This window comes from Diceros bicornis, chromosome 13 (genome assembly GCF_020826845.1).
Source record: "Diceros bicornis minor isolate mBicDic1 chromosome 13, mDicBic1.mat.cur, whole genome shotgun sequence".
NCBI classification, from domain to species: Eukaryota; Metazoa; Chordata; class Mammalia; order Perissodactyla; family Rhinocerotidae; genus Diceros; species Diceros bicornis.
Window position 1 is genome coordinate 7,849,825 of NC_080752.1, and position 21,069 is coordinate 7,870,893.

At 42.9% G+C, this 21,069-nt stretch overlaps 2 protein-coding genes across 4 annotated transcripts in view; one reads left to right on the plus strand and one right to left on the minus strand.

Moving 5' to 3' along the window:
- Nucleotides 1-1,083: 1,083 nt before the first annotated feature.
- UROD (uroporphyrinogen decarboxylase) lies at nucleotides 1,084-4,461 on the plus strand. 2 transcript variants are annotated; one of them, XM_058552238.1, is made up of 10 exons: nucleotides 1,084-1,170; nucleotides 1,799-1,911; nucleotides 2,032-2,111; nucleotides 2,188-2,250; nucleotides 2,472-2,669; nucleotides 2,794-2,955; nucleotides 3,322-3,459; nucleotides 3,622-3,722; nucleotides 3,804-3,870; nucleotides 4,224-4,461. In XM_058552238.1, the coding sequence occupies exons 1-10, from the start codon at nucleotides 1,151-1,153 to the stop codon at nucleotides 4,383-4,385; spliced, it is 1,104 nt and encodes a 367-aa protein (XP_058408221.1). In that variant the 5' UTR covers nucleotides 1,084-1,150; the 3' UTR covers nucleotides 4,386-4,461. The 2 variants fall into 2 exon arrangements, with proteins under 2 accessions (XP_058408221.1, XP_058408222.1); XM_058552239.1 differs by lacking the exon at nucleotides 1,084-1,170 and adding an exon at nucleotides 1,274-1,482.
- Nucleotides 4,462-5,278: 817 nt separating this feature from the next.
- The window catches only part of ZSWIM5 (zinc finger SWIM-type containing 5), a 248,798-nt gene continuing 233,007 nt past the window's right edge, over nucleotides 5,279-21,069 (minus strand). The window contains exons 11-13 of one of the 2 annotated variants that reach the window (XM_058552236.1): nucleotides 9,788-9,951; nucleotides 9,210-9,291; nucleotides 5,279-8,469 (exon numbers count right to left, since the gene is read on the minus strand). In XM_058552236.1, coding sequence (XP_058408219.1) covers nucleotides 7,607-8,469; nucleotides 9,210-9,291; nucleotides 9,788-9,951 — 1,109 coding nt within the window. In that variant the 3' untranslated portion in view covers nucleotides 5,279-7,606. The remainder of the gene's footprint in view (nucleotides 8,470-9,209; nucleotides 9,292-9,787; nucleotides 9,952-21,069) is intronic. The other variant, XM_058552234.1, reaches the window with a different exon arrangement.

Here is a 21,069-nt window from a genome sequence, read left to right on the forward strand (position 1 = left end):
TGGCCCGGGTTCGGATCCCGGGCGCGCACTGATGCACTGCTTCTCCGGCCATGCTGAGGCCGCATCCCACATACAGCAACTAGCAGGATGTGCAACTATGACATACAACTATCTACTGGGGCTTTGGGGGGGTTAAAAAAAAAAAAAGGGAGGAGGATTGGCAATAGATGTTACCTCAGAGCCGGTCTTCCTCAGCAAAAAGAGGAGGACTAGCATGGATGTTAGCTCAGGGCTGATCTTCCTCACCAAAAAAAAAAAAAAAAAAAGTATTAAAAAAAAGATATAAAGGATCCTGTGAAATTTTGACAGTTTTCCATTTTTTTCTCCCTAGGAAGTTGGGAACACAGTGCCTCTCTTCCCTTTTTTCCAAGCTTTTTGTATGCTGTCACACTACTACAGGAGAAAGTGAACAAGGGCACCTCACAGGGGCCTACATGACCTGGACTCCGTATACATCTCCAGCCTCTTTAATCCCACCAGATTGATCTCTTGGTTCCCATAATGGCCATTTGCTTTTGCATCTTCTCTTTGCACACGCTGTTCTCTCCGTTTGGAACACCCCCACTGCTTTCCCCAATTAAGCTAGGAACCTTTGTTAGTTGTTTCTAACTTTTCTTCTTAAAACATTTACCGTTGTGATTGCTGATTTCTCTGTTTTCCCATCAGTCTGTAGCTCCTTAGGGAATGGGCTGACTTGCTCTCCACTGTAACTTCCATACCTACTATAATGCCCGGCTCTTAGTAGGTAAGATAAATATTTAATGCTTTTAGTTCCCTGTACAGCTTGGTTCCATAATCCACTGTATGCCTGGAGAGTGGCAGTGAAAGTGAGACTTGGGCTGAGCCTTCGGGATTCGCAGGCCATCAGAGGAGAGCAAACTCCTCATGCCACGGTATGAGTAGTTACAGGGAAGTTCTTTTTTGGGGGTGTTTGTTGCTGCGTCGCTACAGCGGACTTTACGGTGAAGAGAGGTAGGGTCCTATGGGCAGCAGCCAGGGCAGCCCGGGAGCTGTCGCTAGGGTTTGATCATGTGACTTTCAACATGGTGACGGCCTTGACTCACTCCCGGAAGGGGTGGAGCCTGGGCACGGGGCAGGCTCAGATTCAGATTAAAGTGGGGACTGTGCTCGCGGTGAGAGGCAGTTTATCATGGAGGCGAACGGGTTGGGGTGAGTTCTCTGTGGTATGGCCAGCAGAGCTTCTGACCTGTGTCTTCCAACTCAGTAATCTGTCCCTGTACTCCCCTTCCCCCACCTAGAGAGCTCCCAACCCGAACCCCGGTCGCTGGAATCCCGAATCCTCCAACCGTGGATTCCTGAGGGACCGCCTAGCTGGACTGCGTCCCCCAGACCGTCATTTACGGGATCCCCCCGAGACTTTCTATTCCTCAACTAGGATCCCTATTTCGGAACCGTCAACTCTGATCCCTCCTTGACTATCCTCCAGTCTGGGGATCTCCCAGCCCCAGAACCAGCCCACTGGTACCCCTCTACCAGAGATTTTCTGGTCCAAAGACCCCCAAACTATCCTTACTGGGCTCTCCCCCCCTGCCCCACCCCATTCAGTGGCTTTGAGTTTGGGGAGGCTGGGCCTGTGTCGGGTAGAGGCTTCAGGGTGGCCCCTTCTAATCTTGTGCACCGATAGGCAGAGAGGTGGCAGAATGGGTGGGAAGCTACAGCTTGAGAGCTGGCCTGGGGAAGGCAGATAGCGGTGCCTGATCTGCCTTAAGAATCTGCACCTTCCCCAACCCCCAGCCTAGCTTACTGACACCTACCCCCACCCCTTCCTGATCTCCAGACCCCAGGGTTTTCCGGAGCTGAAGAATGACACATTCCTGCGAGCAGCCTGGGGAGAAGACACAGACTATACTCCCGTTTGGTGCATGCGGCAGGCAGGCCGCTACTTGCCAGGTGAGGATCAGGGCCTGGGGGACTAGGTAAAATTCTGGAGGGTGAAAAGTTTTTGAGGGGTAGGGGAAAGCTCTAGAAGTTCCTCAAAGCTGAGCCCTGCCTTTCCTCTTCTGTCTGCAGAGTTTAGGGAAACTCGGGCTGCCCAGGACTTTTTCAGCACCTGTCGCTCCCCAGAGGCCTGCTGTGAACTGACTCTGCAGGTGAGGGGTCCACAAAAGAGGGAGGGATTGCTACCCTCAGCTTGCCACTTAGCAGCCTGTCTTCTATTCCCTACAGCCACTGCATCGCTTCCCTCTGGATGCTGCCATCATCTTCTCCGACATCCTTGTTGTACCCCAGGTACCCACTCAAACCTGATTCTGGAACGGGTGAAAAAGAAAAAAGACAGTCAAAGCTCAAGATAAGCACGTATCTTCACTGGATAGAGGGAAAAACTTAGGCTGGAAGAGATGGAGTTTGGCTGAGTTTTATTCTCCTTTTCCTCCTTCCTGGTGTGGGATCAAGAGAGCCTTTCCTCCTGGAGTTCAGGTTGCGAACCCAGTTGTTTTCTCCCTCTCCAGGCACTGGGCATGGAGGTGACTATGGTGCCTGGCAAAGGGCCCAGCTTCCCAGAGCCATTAAGAGAAGAGCAGGACTTAGAGCGCCTCCGGCATCCAACAACAGTGGCCTCTGAGTTGGGCTATGTGTTCCAGGCCATCACCCTCACCAGACAACGGCTGGCTGGGCGTGTGCCACTGATTGGCTTTGCTGGTGCCCCGGTAATATGGAACAGGGCAGGGACTTGGGCATGGAGAAATCACTCTGGCTGGTCTGGTGTAGAGAAAGGAAGAAAGTGTCAGTCTGGCTTTTACACTTGTGACATTCTCTTTGTATCCTTTGCAGTGGACTCTGATGACATACATGGTTGAGGGTGGCAGCTCAAGTACCATGGCTCAGGCCAAGCGCTGGCTTTACCAGAGACCGCAGGCCAGTCACCGGCTGCTTCACATCCTCACTGATGCTCTGGTCCCGTATCTGGTGGGACAAGTGGCTGCTGGTGCCCAGGTGAGTCCTGAGGGAGAGACAAATAGGCTGAGGTTTAGTCTATAAGGACCAGAAGCAACAGAGTTCCTTACACCTGAGAGAGTAGATGTCTTAATGCCAGGCACGAAAGAAGCTTGGCCTGCAGTGATCTGGCTGGAGCAGCTAAGCCCACCCTGACACTGGCAGGGGGGCTTAATGCTCGATGTGTTCAAAGACCAAAGCTAGCACTGGGATCTGGGGAAGGCAAAACTTTTTGACTGGATCTGGGTTTAAAGGCTTAGGCAGTATCAGGGGTTGAAGTCACGTGGGGAAAATTGAGGCACATTCTGTGTGAGGTACTTCCTTTCTGTGTGTTACGTATTTCTCTTCACCACCCCCTAACTGTAGGCATTGCAGCTCTTTGAGTCCCACGCAGGGCATCTTGGCCCACAGCTCTTCAATAAGTTTGCACTGCCCTACATCCGTGATGTGGCCAAGCAAGTGAAGGCCCGCCTGCAGGAGGCAGGCCTGGCACCAGTGCCCATGGTAAGGATGGGGATGGGGTGAGTGAAGGTGGACCTGTGAAACATTCAGGGTAAGTCCTGCATGGATTGAAGTGACCACTGGAGGGCAGCAGAGGTGTAGCCGATAGGTTAGTGGGCATAACCAGGCCCTCTAGTAGCCTCAGAGTTCTCCCCTTTCCCCCAGATCATCTTTGCTAAGGATGGACATTTTGCCCTGGAGGAGCTGGCCAAGGCTGGCTATGAGGTGGTTGGGCTTGACTGGACAGTGGCCCCAGAGAAAGCCCGGTGAGTAATGGAGGGTGAGGCAGAAGGGGTATAGCTGCCATATGTACAGTCATCAGACTGTGGCACTAACTCTGCTTCCAGGGAGTGTGTGGGGAAGACGGTGACCTTGCAGGGCAACCTGGACCCCTGTGCGCTGTATGCATCTGAGGTAACAACCAGGGCCCCTATGTGTGTCTGTGAGTTTATGCACTCCCATGGCTGTGGACATGGTTGTGCATATTATTATGTGTATGTTTTATTATGTCTGTCTGTCCCTCCCCTCTACTCCATACACACTATGTGAGCTCTAGGAAGGCAGGAATTTCTTTCTATTGTTCTTGTTCATTTGTGTTTTCTTAGTGCCTGGCCCATACTTGGCATCCAATAAATTTGTTTGAATTAATGACTGAATGAGTAACACTGAGTAGAAACATGCCTGCATGTATGTGTGCTACTATTATGTATAGAGAGGACAGAGGCTTGCTGGCACCCCCTGCAGCCAGTGCCCTCTTGGTCCCCCAGGAGGAGATTGGGCAGCTGGTACAGCAGATGCTGGATGACTTCGGACCGCAGCGCTACATTGCCAACCTGGGCCATGGACTTTACCCTGACATGGACCCAGAACATGTGGGTGCCTTTGTGGATGCTGTTCACAGACACTCACGTCTGCTTCGACAGAAATAAGCATACACCTTTTCCCTCAATTACCACTAATACAGTGTTTGATTGTTTCCAGGAGAATAAAAGTTCCAGAGTTGGAGTCTCGCATGTGGTTTTGTTTGTGAAAGATCTGTGCCCTTATCCTCAGTTCCTTCTTAGCCTCTTTTCCTTCCCTGGGGCCTCTTTCTGCATCCTCTCCCACAAGTCACTGGAACTCAGGTATCAGTGAATATGTAGTGTGTGACTTAATGTCAGGGCCCTCACCGCCACCTTGCTCTCAGATTTCCAAGCCCCAGAGCTACATGGGGTTGGGTAGAACGTCGTCTTCCTTTTTTTTTTTTGTGAGGAAGATCAGCCCTGAGCTAACATCCGATGCCAATCCTCCTCTTTTTGCCGAGGAAGATTGGCCCTGGGCTAACATCTGTGCCCATCTTCCCCTACTTTATATGGGACGCCACCACAGCATGGCTTGACAAGTGGTGCATCGGTGCACGCCTAGGATCTGAACCTGCAAACCCTTGGGCTGCCGAAGCAGAGCACACGCACTTAACCACTATGCCACTGGGCCAGCCCCTGGGTAGAACTTCTTAGCAGCTGGAGCTGTGACATTTGCAGAGAAATGGGGTTCCCACAGCATAAGAGGCCAAACTGACAGTGCTTTGTGTCTGGGGAGTGAGGGGAGAGGGGCACAGAAATGGCTGAAATACTTCAGAGGCCTGTTGAGGAAGATGGAGTTTAGGTGAGCAGGGAGAAGCTGAGAGGCCTTCAGCTTTCATGCCAAAAGATGGGGAGGACATAGGACTCAGAGCTAGGTTGCTTAGGATTAGAGCCTTAGACTGGCCTCAATGAAGTGAGAAGGCCTCTAAAGCTAAAATGCCCTATGGCACTCAGGGTTGCTCTGCATTCTTTTCTGAGCATACCCTCCCATTTTGTCAGGATCTTGGTGTTTCTGCCCATCATGGTGGTACCTACTTCCTGGGACAAGGCTCTGAGGTGCCTGTGAGCTCTGGAGAGGGGTCTGGTGAGGCAGGAAATTCTTCATCATTTCACATCTCCTGACACCACTGGGAACCCACTGTGCTATAGGCCCAACCGGCTTCCTATCCCAGCCAGGGCAATGCAGAAGAGAGGGAAGGGCCCCATTTACTGATAGAACACCATTTCTGATTTTAGAAAAATGATCTTTTCTGTGATTCATGATTTATTCATAGAAAAGCACTGTGAGTTCACACACTTGCTAAAAAATGGCAATTGTGATACAGAAATGGGAGTGGCTTCTTCTTTTTTTTTACCAACCTGTTGGGCTGAGAGGTTGTACGGGCCCATGGCTGGACAATAAGACTTCAGTAGCCACGAACAGCAAATACAACTTATTGGTTAGTGTGGAGCAAAAAAAAAAAGAAAAAAAAGTGACAACCATTTGTCAAAGAAAGGAAAATAAAACAGAGAGGTTCTCCGTTCACACTCTAGCTAACCACCCCTTCCCTATCACACCCCACCCCCTACTCAGGAACTAAAACATCAAACAGTAAACACCAAGACACTGGCATCCAAATGACTCTTCTGAATGCCCCTGCTACCTCCTATAACAATTCCAGGCTGAGCATAGGGGTTGGGAGGGTAGCAGGAACATGATACACTGTGGAGGTCAGCCAGGGCTAAGACAGGGGTTGCCCACTAGGTCTAGAAACTAGTCAGAAAGGGAAAGACCAAATGGCATTCCAGCCCCAGCCTCCAAATCAGCGACCAATGGGACTGTGACAAAAGCAGGCAGAAGCTTGAGGTAGAAAGGCAGGGGAAGAAAGTAAGTACAGGGTGAGAAGAGAACTGTGGAGCTGAAGGAGCTACTCTTAGGGTAGAGGGAGACTAGTGCTTAGAAGCTTGTCTGGGGAGAGAATGGTGAATAGAGCAGACACGGAGATGGGGAACATGTTTAGCTGGTGAGAGAGACTAAGAGGAATGGGGAAGAGAGATCTGGCAAAAAGAGAAGGGGCACATTCATGCAGATCCTCAAACATGAACTCAGACATACCTACATGTCGAAATATACACAGTTACACATATGGAGACAGATGAATGGAGAGCAGGCATACACGCAGACACAAACATGTTTATACACATGCACTCGTGTGTGCTCAGATACACACACTAAACATGCATCAACAAACACGAACACACACACAGATACCTATTCTTTTATGTTCACAAATGTGTATACCCTCACACAGAAACCCCCAGTCCAGCACAGACATGTATTCACGTAGACACAGATCTGACACAGATACACATAAATATATATGTGCACACACAGGCATGCACAGCTATATCTATGCATACAGACACGTGTACTTAGCCATTCAGATATATACACACACATATATAATTAGAGATGAAACCAGACACTCTCTAACACCAAGGTGACCAGGGTAGATGAATATTATGAGCTCAGCGGCCTCCCAGACCTTCACCTTCTCCCTGCATTTGTTTCTCAGGAGCTCAGCAGGCTCTAGAGTGGCTGCGTGAGACAGGAGCAAGTGCTTCAGTGTCCTGATGGCTTCGTGAGAAGTCCAGACTGGGCCCTGCCCCTCACTCACCGCTGGACTACAGATGCCCTGTCTGCAGGCTGGGGTTTCTGCATAGACTAGACTTGGGATTTATTCTAACTGGCCATTTTTCTCCCTGCCACCTCCACTCTTCCACTGCCAATGGCATAGACTCTGCGAGGGAAACCTGAGAAATGGTTGTGAGTCTCCTCAGAAAACAAGCCCATCTTCCTACCCACAGCTACTTCAAGGACCCATCAAATTAGAATCAGAATTATAAATAGTTACAATTTTACAACGTAATTGTCAACACATATACTATAGTATTTACAGTACCATTAATGCTTCTGTTGCTCTGGTTAAGCAATCCCTGAGACGGAACAGTGTTCTATGTTTGCCAAGGGAGAGAGGGCCAATGCCCAGGACTACGCAGAATATAGGGGTGTGAGGTGGCACGTTGTGGGGTTTCTGATCGATCTGCAGAGCCCAGCTCCTCCAGGAACAGTGGGCTGTTGTGAGAACCTGGCCAAGGCAGGCATATTGACTCGAGTTGGACCTTCCCCATGCTTAGCCCTGTGGTCCTTTGGCTTCAGCCAGAGGTGCTCAGCGTCCTCTCAGGGTGGACAAATGTTTCAGTGTCCTTGGCCTGACTTGATGGCACCTGGGAGCTCAGGCTGCCCCGGCAGTGAGCGGTCTGCTTTCTCAGCCAAAGCGCTCTCGTACCAGCAGCATCAGCTTCTTCTTGCCTTTGTAGATTTGTTTGAGGTTGTCGATGAATTGGGCAAACTGCAGATGGCCATCCTGGGGCAGCAGGAAGGTCTCCCGAGCCTTGCTCAGAAACTCAATGAACTCTCCGTAGTGGCGAGGGCTGATGTGTGTCAGGCGTGAGTGTGTGGTGTTGATATAGGCATTGATGGTGGCATCCAGCAGCTGGCGCAGTGGAGCTTTGTCGGTGGACATGAGCTTTCCGGAGCTGCGGCGGCCTGGGATGCCAGCCAGGCCAGGTGCAGTCACTGTGCAGCGCCGCAGGATGTCTGAAAGCACTGTGGCACAGTGCACGCTCTTCACGACCAGGGGAATGAGGGCCGCCAGCTCATTCTTGCCCAGAGAGTGGCTGAGGGCACATGCCCAGAGCACATCGTTGATGGCCGGGTGGGTGTCCTGGTTGTAGGCCAAATTGAGATGGCTCATGGCCAGTGAGGCCAGCTTGAAGGCACGTAGCGGGTAGCCACGGAGCTCCATGTAGCGGGCGATGGTGAACAGTTGTGAATGGGTCATGCCACCAGCGGCAGCATCGATGGCGATCTGGTAGGCTGCCTCAAAGGCAATATGGTCTTTCTCACAGAGCGTAAGGGCTGACAGGGCACAGCTCTGTGGATCCTTCATAGCACACTGTAGGGCCAGTGTGCGAGCACAGCTAGCCAGCTCCTCCCGCTGTGGATAGTCAAGACTGAGGCGCAGGATAGTGGTGTGGGATACGGCTGTGGCAGCCACAATGCTAGTAGCCTCGGTGGGGGTGAAGAGTGTGTACCAGCTCTGCAAGATGCTCACCAGGGCCTGCACACCTGTCAGGGAGAGCCTGAGCTCAGCCATGGCCATCCGGCTCCTGATCCAGGTCTGCCCAGATTACTATTTGGGGTCAGAACTTGGCCTGCAGAGACGAGTTCTCCCTCCTCCTTAGCAGCCTTGAGATGATCTGAGGCAAACCAGGGCAAGGGGAGCATCCCGGATGGCCAAACCCCATTTGGGGTCTCTTCCCATCCCTTTCTTCCCCAGGTCAGAGGGTTGAAGGTCTCTGCAGGTGCTCTTAGCCCCTCAGAAGGATGGAGCAGCAGAGCCTGTGGTTTGCCTGCACCAAGGACGGGGTTGCAGATCTGCCTGGGGGTTCTAGCTGAAGTGGGGCCTTTCAGGGTAGAGTCTTGTGCTGGGGCTTTGGGCTCTAGATGGAGTCCTGAGCCTCCAAGTTGTTTGGGGTTTCTCAGAAGCATGGATAGGGACTGGGACCAAACCACTGGGCCAACTACCTCCCAAGGGTGCACTTGAGTACTGCTGGCTGAAAATTCATTCTCTCAGACAGGTCTCTGATCAGAGGGTCAAAGTGCGGCTGACATCAGGGTGTGGTCCAAGCAGTGAGGGCAGAGCTTGGGCTGGATGAACAGAAGTCATCTTCTCCTACCAGCAGCCCCATCCTTTCCTAGGCCATCAATAATAGGAATATGAGAGCTCTAAGGATTCGCTGTCCTGTCCCAAGAGTAGGGCCTAGGAACTCCTTTCCCCTGGGGGTAGAGGGAGGTGGGAGACTCACCCACTTCTGTAGCACATGTCACCAACCATCGCACCATCTCCCGGCGCCTCCAGTTAAGGGTTGATAAGGTCATCCTCATCACCTGGGCAAAAAAGAGGCATTCCCAGCAGGCTAAACATAACTGTTACAACCTCCCCCTCCCCACTTCCCCTTGCCATTCATTTATGCAACAAGTATTTATTGGTGCTTTAAACAGCCATCCTTCCCCTGATACGTACAGACAGGTTTGTTTAATTTCTGCCCCACCCCTCTGACTAATCAGATAGAAAGCTTCTCTGATGACCTGTAACAAATAAAGTCCTTATTACTACACCTTGCTTGACTTGGAGGAATGGGGGTGGGGTGGGGAGAAGATGAGGACCCCATGGAGCCTAAAGCTACAACGCTTAACTTACCTGGCCTTAACTTCAAAACGGAGCCCAATTTAGAGTTCTTATCTTGTGTCTAGCCTAGAGGTTGTGTTCTGGGGACACAGAAAGAACTAGACTTGGCCTATGCCTAATCCTCCTGGGATCTTATCTTCTACCAATTGTCACTAGGCCAGAAGCCTAAAGCGGGGATGGTCCACTCCTCCATACCTGTAACCCCAGCTCCAGGGCCACGTTGAGCAGGGTGCTGTCAGTAGTACTGTCTGTGGGAGTAGCAATCTTGAATGCATCTTGGGCCAATTTGAAGATGAGGGAGGAAGAATGGATGTGCTTCTGTATTGCTTCCAGGATTGTTCGGAGCCTCAGAGTGTCCCCTACAGGTGCCAAGAAAAGGGGCAGGGACAGGATCTTCTTTATAGTTTCCCTGAACAGCCAGCTGATGGCAGCAGATACTGGTTGAACTGGCTATCAATGCATTGAATGCTTCTGAATGCTACCATCCCTTCTTGGTGGTCAAGCTCTGTCAAGCACTGGAGGCTCCTTCCTTCTTCCCCAGGTACCCACATGAATTCACTTCTCTCCACCTTTTCATCTGCCTCTACTCCTTTCATCCTCTTTTCCTTCAAGCTCCTTAGATCCAAGAAATAATTTTCTTGAACACATGAATTTTGAAAGCTTTATTCAGGAGACAAGAAGCCACATTATTGCCAAAAAAGTATACCAGTCCCATAGTTTGCCTCTTACTACAGCTCCTTGGAGAAAAAAGGAGCTGGGCCACCATGTCTTATTTAGCAGGCAAAGATTCTACAAAGTATCAGTGCACAGAGTGAAGGAATACACTGCAGGAAGGGCATGTAGACCATATGAAGTGAAGGTCACTGTACAAAGGTAGTACAGTGTATGAAAGATGGGTATATCTTGTGAAGGGGTAAAATGTGAAATAAAGATAGAACAAAAAGTAGGTCTTATGTTTTACAAAGAGGTGTAGTGGTAAGAGTATATAAGCTTTGGAGTAAAATACATTGGGAATTGAACCTAGTTCAGCCATTTACCAGCTCAGTTACTTGAACCTTTTAGGGTTGCTATGAAAATTATAAACAATTCACGTATGGTTAATATTCTCTGATTCTACTTTTATTAAAAAAAAAGAAGTGGCAGTGTGTGTATAGCGTATGTGCACACACATGAATAGAAAATCTCCAGGGATATTTGTAACAATGTCTTAGTAGTAGTTATCTTTGGGTGTCAGGATTGTGGGAGAAATTACCATTTTTCTTCTATCATCTTTAAAAACAATTTTTAAAATTAATAGCCTTTATGTTTTCAAAGCAGTTTTAGGTTTACAGAAAATTGAGCAGATAGTACAGAGAGTTCTCATATGTCTGCTCTCCCCCCTTCCAGTTTCCCCTATTATTAGCATCTTACATTAGTGTGGTACATTTGATGAACCAACATTGATACATTATTATTAACTAATGTCCATGGTTTACATTGGGGTCCACTGTGTTATACAGCTCTATCGGTTTTCACAAATGCATAGTATCACGGACCCATCATTACTGTATCATTCAGAATAGATTCATTGCTCTAAAAATCTCCTGTGTTCCACCTATTCATCCCTCTCCTCATTCCCCCTGAGCAGAATACTGATCTTTTTATTGTCTCTATAGTTTTACCTTTTCCACAATGTCATAGATTTGGAATCACAGTATGTAACCTTTTCAAACTGGCTTCCTTCACTCAGCAACATACTTTTAAGGTTCCTCCGTGTTTTTTTGTGGCTCGATAGCTCATTTTTTATTATTGGTAAATAATATTCCATTGTACGGATCTACCTCAGTTTGTTTATCCATTCATCTACTGAAGGCCATCTTGGTTGCTTCTAGTTTTTGGTAATTAGAAATAAAGCTGCTATAAGCATTTGTGTGCAAGTTTTTGTGAGGACGTAGTTTTCAACTCATTTGGGTAAATACCTAAGAGTATGACTGCTGGATCACATGGTAAACTATGTTTAACTTTGTAAAAAAACTGCAAACTATCTTCCAAAGTGGCTGGGCCTTCTGCACCTCCACTAGCAGTGAATGCGAGCTCCTGCAGCTCTGCATCCTCACCAGTGTTGAACGTTATCAGTATTTTGGATTTTAGCCATTCTAATAGGTATGTACTGGTATCTCACTTTTGTTTTAATTTGCATTTCCCTAATGATGTATCATGCTGAGCATCTTTTTGTATGCTTGTTTGCCATCTGTATATCCTCTGTGGTGAGGCATCAGTTCAGGTCTTTTGCCCATTTTAAAATTCAGTTGTTTGTTTTCTTATTGTAGAGTTTTAAAGAGTTATCTATATATTTGGGATACAAGTCCTTTATCAGATATGTGTTCTACAAACATTTTCTCCCAGTCTGTGGCTTATCTTTTCAGTTTCTTAACAGTGTTTTTCACAGAGCATAAGTTTTTAATTTTAATGAAATCCTACTTATCAGTTTTTTCTTTCATGGATTGTTTTTGGTGTTGTTATCAAAAAAGTTATTGCCAAACCCAAGGTCACCTAGATTTTCTATGTTATCTTCTAGAAGTTTCATAGTTTTGCATTTTACTTTTATGTCTATGATTTTGAGTTAATTTTTGTAAAGGTGTAAGGTCAGTGTCTATATTCATTTTTTTGCATGTGGATGTCGTTTTTCCAGTACCATTTGTTGAAAAGACTATCCTTTGCTCCTTTGTCAAAGATCAGTTGACAATGTTTGTGTGGGTCTGTTTTTGAGCTCTCTAGTCTGTTCCATTGATCTCTTTGTCTATTCTTCTGCCAATAACCAGACTGTCTTGATTACTGTAAATTCATATTAAGTCTTGAAGTCGGGTAGTGTGTTCTCCAACTTTGTTCTTCTTCGGTATTGTGTTAGTTTTTCTAGGTCTTTTGGTTTTCCACATAAACTTTAGAAAGAATTTGTTAATATCCATAAAATAACTTGCTGGGATTTTGCTTGAGATTGTATTGAACCTATAGATCAAGTTGGGAAGAACTGACAGAATAATATTGAGTCTTCCTATCTATGGACATGCAATATCTATTTATTTAGATCTTTGATTTCTTTCCTCAAAGTTTTATAGTTTTCCTCATATAGATCTGTACATATTTTGTTAGATTTATTCCTAAGTACTTTTTTTTGGGTGCTAATATAAAAATGGTATTGTGGTTTTAATTTCAAATTTCAACTGTTCATTGCTGGTATATAGGAAAGCAACTGACTTTTGTATATTAACCTTGTATTCTGCAACCCTGCTATAATCACTTGTTAGTTCCAGTTTTTTTTCTGTTGTTTTTGATTCTTTGGAATTTTCTGCATAGACAATCATGTCATTTGTGAATGAAGAGTTTTATTTCTTCCTTCCCAATCTGTATGCCTTTTATTTCCTTTCTTGTCTTATTGCATTAGCTAGGACTTCTAGAATGATGTTGAATGGGAATGGTGAGAGGGGACATTCTTGTCCTATTTCTGATCTTCAGGGAAAAGCATCTACTTTCTCTCCATTAAACATGATGCTAACTGTAGATGTCTGTAGATGTTCTTTATAAAGTTGAGTCAGTTCTCTTCTATTCCTAGTTTGCTGAGGGGGCTTTTTTTTTTTTTTGAAATCACGAATAGGTGTTGGATTTTGTCATTTGTTTTTCCTGCGTCTACTCACATAATCATATGATCCTTCTTCATTAGCCTGTAGATGTGATGGATTACATTAATTGATTTTCAAGTACTAGACCAGACTTGCACACCTGACATAAATCTCACTTGGTTGTGGTGTATAATTCTTTTTATACTTTCTTGGAATCAATTTGCTAATATTTTCTTGAGGATTTTTGCATTTATGTTCATGATATTGGTCTGTAGTTTTCCCTTCTTGTACTGTCTTTATCTGGTTTTGGTATTAGAGTAATGCTGGCCTCACAAGATAAGTTAGGTAGTGTTCTCTATGCTTCTATGTTCTGGAGGAAATTGTAGAGAACTGGTATCACTTTTTCCTTAAATATTTGATAGAACTCACCAGTGAAATAATTTGGATCAAGTGCTTTCTGTTTGGAAAATGATTGATTCAATTTCTAATAGATATAGGCCTATTCAAATTATTTATTTCCATGTGAGTTCTGGTAGATTGTGTTTTTCAAGGAATTGGTTCATTCCATCAAAGATATCAAATTTGTGGGCATACAGCTGTTCATAATATTCCTTCATTATCTTTTTAATGTCCAGGAAATCAGGAATCATGGCCTCTTTCATTTATGATATGAGTAATTTATGTCTTTCTTTCTCTTTTTTTTTTGGTTAGCCTGCCTAGAGGTTTATTAAATTTTATTGATCTTTTCAAATAACCAGCCTTTGCTTTCATTGATTTTCTCTTACGTTTTCCTATTTTCAGTTGCACTGATTTCTGCTCTAATTTTTATTATCTCTTTTCTTCTGCTAGTTTTAGGTTTATACTGCTCTCTTTCTCTAGTTTTCTAAGGTGGAAACTTAGCTTACTGATTTTACTTTATTTTTGCCTCCATTTTATTGAGATATAATTTACATGTAACATTAAGTTTAGGGTATACAATGTGATTTGATATACGCGTTGCAAATGACGACCACAATAAGACTAGTGAACACATCTACCACCTCACCTTTTTGTGAGTTACCTTTTTGTGTGTGTGTGGTGAGAACATTTAAGATCTACTCTCTCAGCAAATTTCAAGTATACAATACAGTATTGTTAACTATAGTCAACACGCTGTACCTTAGATCCCTAAAACTTACTCATCTTACTCACTGAAAATTTGTATCCTTTGACCAACATCTCCCTAGTTCCCCCACCCTCCCAGGCCCTGGCAACCACCAATCTACTCTGTTTCTATGAGTTTGGCTTTTTTTAGAGTCTACATATGAATGAGATAATACAGTATTTGTCTTTCTCTGACTTATTTCACTTAGCATAATGCCTTCAAGGTTCATCTACATTGTCACAAGTGACTGGATTTCCTTCTTTTTTATGGTTGGATAATATCCCATTGTGTGTGACTATGTACCTATATGTATATACATTTTCTTTATCCAGGCATCCGTTGGCAGACACTTTGGTTGTTTCCAAATCTTGGCTATTGTGATTAATGCCGCAATGCAATGAATATGGGTGTGCAGATACCTCTTTGAGATAGTGATTTCATTTCCTTTGGATATATACCAAGAAGTGGGATTGCTGGACCATATATGGTAGTTCTAGTTTTAATTTTTTGAGGAACTTCCATACTGTTTTCCATAGTGGCTGTACCAATTTATATTCCCACCAACAGTGCACAAGGGTTCATTTTTCTCCATACGCTTGGCAGCACTTGTTATCTCGTCTTTTTGATAATAGTCATTCTAACAGATGTGAAGTGATAGATTATTGCTTTTACATCTTCTCTCTTTTCTAACGTATGTATTTAATGCTATAAATTTCTCTCCAAGCACTGCTTTTGCTGCATCCCACACATTTTGATCAGTTGTATTTTAACTTTCATTTAGTTCCAAATATTTAAAAATTTCTCTCGAGACTTTGACTCACGTGTTACTTAGAAGTGTGTTGTTTAAACTCCAGATATTTTGGGATTTTCCAGTTATCCTTCCGTTATCAATTTCTACTTTAATTCCACTGTGATCTGAGAGCATACTTTGTATGATTTCTATTCTTTTAAATTTATTGAGGTGTGTTTTATGGTTCAGAATGTGGTCTATCTTGGTGAATGTTCCATGTGATCTGGAGAAGAATGTGTGTTCTGTTGTTGTTTGATGAAGTAGTCTATAAACGTTAATCAGATCCAGTTAATTGATGGTGCTGTTCAGTTCAGGTATATCTTTACTGACTTTTTGCCTGCTGGATCTGTTAATTACTGATAGAGGTGTACTGAATTCTCCAACTATAATAGTGGACTTGTCCATTTCTCCTTACAGTTCTATCAGTTTTTGCCTCACATATTTTGATGCTTTGTTGCTGGATGCATATGCATTAAGGATTATTATGTCTTCTTGAAGAACTGACCCTTTTATCACTATGCAATGCCCCTCTTTATCCCTGATAATCTTCCATGTATTGAAGTCTGCTTTGTTTGAAATTAATATAGGTATTCCAGCTTCTTTTTAATTTGTGTTAACATGGTATACCTTTCTCCATACTTTACTTTGTTGTTATTGAAGAAATCTGACTGTGGTTAAGAAATAATTTTAAAGATGAAAACAACAAACTGGCTAAATTAATATGCATGCTTTTTTGGGAGAGTGTCTTTTCCAGACTCTTCCTGCTTTCAGTGTGGCTAGTCTGTTAGTGGGTGTATAGGGTATGGAAAGTGAGGGCCAGAGTGTTGACAACACCTCCTACATGATTTTTTTTTTTTTTTTAAAGCCTTGGCCTCTGTTTTTAGTAGATAATATTTGGAAAGATAAAGCATATAAGCTCAGTCATAGAAGAGTTAAATATCTGCCTAAAGGTACTGGGATAAAAATGAAGCTGAGTACTGTTTGGTGTTTATACTTAGGGTGGGTCTAGCTAGCTATCTAATTAAAATAGCAAGTTTTATTTTATATATATTTTTACCACAATTTTTTTTTTTTTTTTTTTTTTTTGCTGAGGGAGATTAGCCCTGAGCTAATATATGTTGACAATCTTCCTCTTTTTTTGCTTGAGGTAGATTAGCCCTGAGCTAACATCTGTGCCAATCTTCCTCTATTTTACATGTGGGTTGCTGCCACAGCATGGCTCACAAGTGGTGTAGGTCCGTGGCCAGGATCTGAACCCACAAACCTAGGCTGCCAAGGTGGAGCATGCTGAACTTAACCACTAGGCCACTTGGCTGGCCCCTATTTTAATGATTTTTAAGAGTACAACTGAGTGGCACTAATCACATTCACAATGTTGTCTAAATATGACCACTATTTCCAAAACTTTTTCATCACCCCAAACAGAAAGCAATAATAACTCTCCATTGCCTCTCCCCTCAGCCCCTGGTAACTTCTTTTTTTTTTTTTTTTTTTTCCTGGTAACTTCTAATCTACTTTCTGTCTTTATTAATCTGCCTATTCTAGATATTTCATATAAGTGGAATCATACAATATTTATCCTTTTTGTGTTTGGATTCTTTCACTTAGCATAATGCTTCAAGGTTCTCCCATGTCGTAGCATGTATAAGAACATCATTTCTTTTTATGATTTAATTATATTCCATTGTGTGCATATACCACCTTTTGTTTGTTCATTCATATGTTGATAGACACTTAGGTTGTTTCCAACTTTTGGCTATTGTGAATAATGCTACAATGAACACTGGCATATAAAGCATCTATTTGAGTACCTCTTTTCAATTATTTTGGGTATATACCTAGGAGTGGAATTGCTGGGTTACACGGGAATTCTATTTAAATTTTTCAGGAACCATCAAACTATTTTCTACAGCAGCTGCACCACTTTCCATTCCCACAAGCAATGTACAAGCGTTCCAATTTCTCCACATCCTCACCAACACTTATTTATTTTGCTTTTGTTTTTTAATAATAGCCATCCTGATAGGTGTGAAGTGGTATATCTTTGTGGTTTTGATTTGCATTTCCCTAATGACTAATTATGTTGAGCATCTTTTCATGTACTTATTAGCCATTTGTATATCTTCTTTGGAGGACTGTCTCTTCAAATTTTTTGCTCATTTTTAAATTGGGTTGTTTGTCTTTCTGTTGTTGGGTTGTAGTTCTTTACATATTTTGTATATTAAGCCCTTATCAGACATATGATTTACAGACATTTTCTCCCACCCTGTAGGTTTCACTTTCTTGATAACGTCTTTTGATGAACAAAAGTTTTTAATTTTTTTTAAAATTGGTTTTAGAATTTTTTAAGTTTTTTTTTTTTTGCTGGAAAAGATTCACCCTGAGCTAACATCTGTTGCCAATCTTCCTCTCTCTCTCTCTCTCTTTTTTATTCTCCTCCCCAAAGCCCAAGTACGTAGTTGTATATTCTAGTTGTAGGTCTTTCTAGTTCTTCTATGTGAGCCGCTGCCGCAGCATGGCCACTGACAGATGAGTGGTGTGGTTCCACGCCCAGGAACCGAACCTGGGCCACTGAAGTGCAGCAAACCGAACTTTAACCGCTAGGCCATCAAGGCTGGCTCAAAAGATTTTAATTTTGATGAGGTCCAATTTATTTTTTTCTTTTGTTGCTCATGCTTTTGGTGTTATATCTAAGAATCCACTGCCAAATCCAAGGTCATGAAGATTTTCCTCTAGGTTTTCTCTTATAAAGTTTATGGCTTTAGCTCTTATATTTAGGTCATTGATCCTCTCCCTTTACTTTTAATCTATCTGTGTCCTTATATTTAAAATGGGTTTCTTGTAGACAACATATAGTTAGGTCTTTTTTTTTTTTTTTTTAAAGCCACTCTGTCAGTCTCTGTCTTTTAACTGGTGTGTTTAGATCATTCACATTTAAAGTAATTATTGATATAGCTGGGTTAATATCTACCATATTTGTAACTGTTTTCTATTCATTGCACTTGTTCTTTGTTTCTTTCTTTTTAAAAAATCTCCCCTCTTTTCTGCCTTCTCTGGTTTAAATTGAGCAATTTATAAGATTCAATTTTCATAAGATTCAATTTTCTCCTCTCTCTTAGCATATCAATTATATTTCTTTTAAAAACTATTTTAGTGTTTGTCCTAGAGTTGCAGTATACATTTACAACTAAAGTTCATTTTCAATAACTACACTACTTCATAAAGCACCTTATAGTAGTATTCTCAATTCTTCTCTTCCATCTGTAAAATCACTGCTGTCATTCATTTCATTTATCTTTAAGCTATAATCACCCAATACATTGCTATTATTATTTTGAACAAGCAGTTATCTATTAGCTCAATTAAGAATTAAAAGAAACCCAAAGTTTTTATTTTACCTTCATTTATTCCTTCTCTAACACTCTTCCTTTCTTTATGCAGATCTGAGTTTCAGATCTATATCATTTTCCTTCTCTCTGAAGAACTTCTTGCAAGGCAGGTCTACTGAGAATAAAGTCCCTCAGTTTTTGTCTGAGAAAGTATTTCTCCCTTTTTTTTTTTTTTTTTTGGTGAGGAAGATCAGCCCTGAGCTAACATCCATGCTAATCCTCCTCTTTTTGCCGAGGAAGACCGGCTCGCAGCTAACATCCGTTGCCAATCCTCTTCCTTTTTTTTTTTTTTCCTCCAAAGCCCCAGTAGATAGTTGTATGTCATAGGTGCACATTCTTCTAGTTGCTGTATGTGGGACGCGGCCTCAGCATGGCTGGAGAAGCGGTGCATCGGTGTGCGCCCAGGATCCGAACCTGGGCTGCCAGTAGCGGAGCACGCGCACCCAACTGCTAAGCCATGGGGCCGGCCCCCTCCCTTACTTTTATTTATTTATTTATTAATTTTTTTGTGAGGAAGATCAGCCCTGAGCTAACATCCATGCTAATCCTCCTCTTTTTGCCGAGGAAGATCGACTCTGAGCTAACATCTATTGCCAATCCTCCTCCTTTTTTTTTTTCCCCAAAGCCCCAGTAGATAGTTGTATGTCATAGTTGCACATCCTTCTAGTTGCTGTACGTGGGATGCGGCCGCAGCATGGCTGGAGAAGCGGTGCGTCAGTGCGTGCCCAGGATCCGAACCTGGGCCGCCAGTAGCAGAGCTCGCGCACTTAACCGCTAAGCCATGGGGCCGGCCCTCTCCCTTACTTTTGAAGGGTCATTTATTTGGACATTGCATTTAGGTTGGTGGTTTTTTTCTTGCAACACTTTAAATATTTCACTTCACTCTCTCTTGCTTGAATGGTTTGTGAAGTGAAGTTGATGTAATTCTTTTCTTTCTTTCTCTAAGGTATTTTTGTTCTCTGGCTTCTTTCAAGATTTTCTCTTGGTGTTTGGTTTTCTGCAGTTTTAACAGGATGTGCCTAGGAGAAAATTTTTTGGTATTCATCCTGCTTGGTGTTCTCTGAGCTTCCTGGATCTGTGTTCTGGTGTATGTCACTAATTTTGGAAAATTCTCAGCCACTGTTACTTTAAATATTTCTTCTTCTCCTTTCCTTCTTCTCCTTCTGGCATTGCAGAATATATTGCATATGTTATATTCTTTTGTAATTGTCCCACAGTTCTCTGATATTCTGTTTTGTGTTTTCTCCCCCTACACTTCTTTTTCCCCTTTGCATTTCAACTTGAGAAGTTTCTTTTGACATTTACAATTTAAAATTCTGGAAATATTCACATAGTTCAATATTGAAAAGATACAAAAGGTAAATAATGAAAAGTTCATTTTCCTCCTCACCTCTGAATCTCATTCACCCACTTCTAACCCTATATGCAACCAATATTATCAGTTTTCACATTACCTTCCAGGAAATCCGATGCATAGTAAGGAAATATATTATCTATTTGCTCTCCTTTTTAAAAAACCCACATATGGTAACATAGTATACACAGATTGCATGTCATTTTTTTCTTACATATCAGTATATCTTGGAGATTATTCCATATCAGTACATAAAGAGCTTCTTATTCTTTTAAATGGCTGCATAGTATTCTATTTATGGACACAGAGGTCCACAACTCCTTACTCAAAACTCTTGGGTTTAAGAGTTTTTAAAGTTATATAAATACAATTTGTGCATATATTATATATAACATTCACAGTGGGCTTGGGGCTGCATATCATAATTAAACACATTACTCTTTGTGCAGTGAATGTATGAATAGTCACACTAGGTGGAATAAACAGCAAAATCAGTAATGTAGTTTAATGATACAGTAGTAAACTGATAAATGAAATAGTGTGATATAGACCATAAATACTTGATATTCTTTATTTCTAAGGAAAATATTCAACAAAACCTCAAACCAAGCTAAATATCTGTACATATGCATGCAATAAATATTTGTTCCAACTAGTATCTTGAGGATCTTGGACATAAGGCTTCATTAGCATTACTATTATTATAACTAAAGATTAGAGTTAGATATTTAATGACGGGCCAGGAATGGGATTCTTTAATGAAGAAACAACACTACAATAGATAGCCTTTAAAAACGTGTAGTTCTAGGGTAATGTGTCTCATTAATGTGGATTTCTATATATATAAGCAGTCTCTTCAATTAAGTAAGCAGCCCTAATCTCTTTTTCACTGATAAATACATGTTATTTAAGACCGATCAAACTGCTCATACATTTCCCCCATATTGTCTTTGGAGATTTTTCTTCCATCTGTGTTACATCTCACCATTGTCTAGCCTCATGCTTATTTGGGTTAACACCATTTTAGCAGTTTTTCTTTCTGGAAAAATGGAATGTACAACAGGTATATAACTTATGCAGTATTGTTTCTCTATCAGCTTGCTCTAAATCAGTGCTTCTACAACCTTAGTGAGCATAAAAATCATCTGGAGAATTTGTTAAAACATAGATTCTTGGGTTACACCCACAGAGATTCTGATTTAGT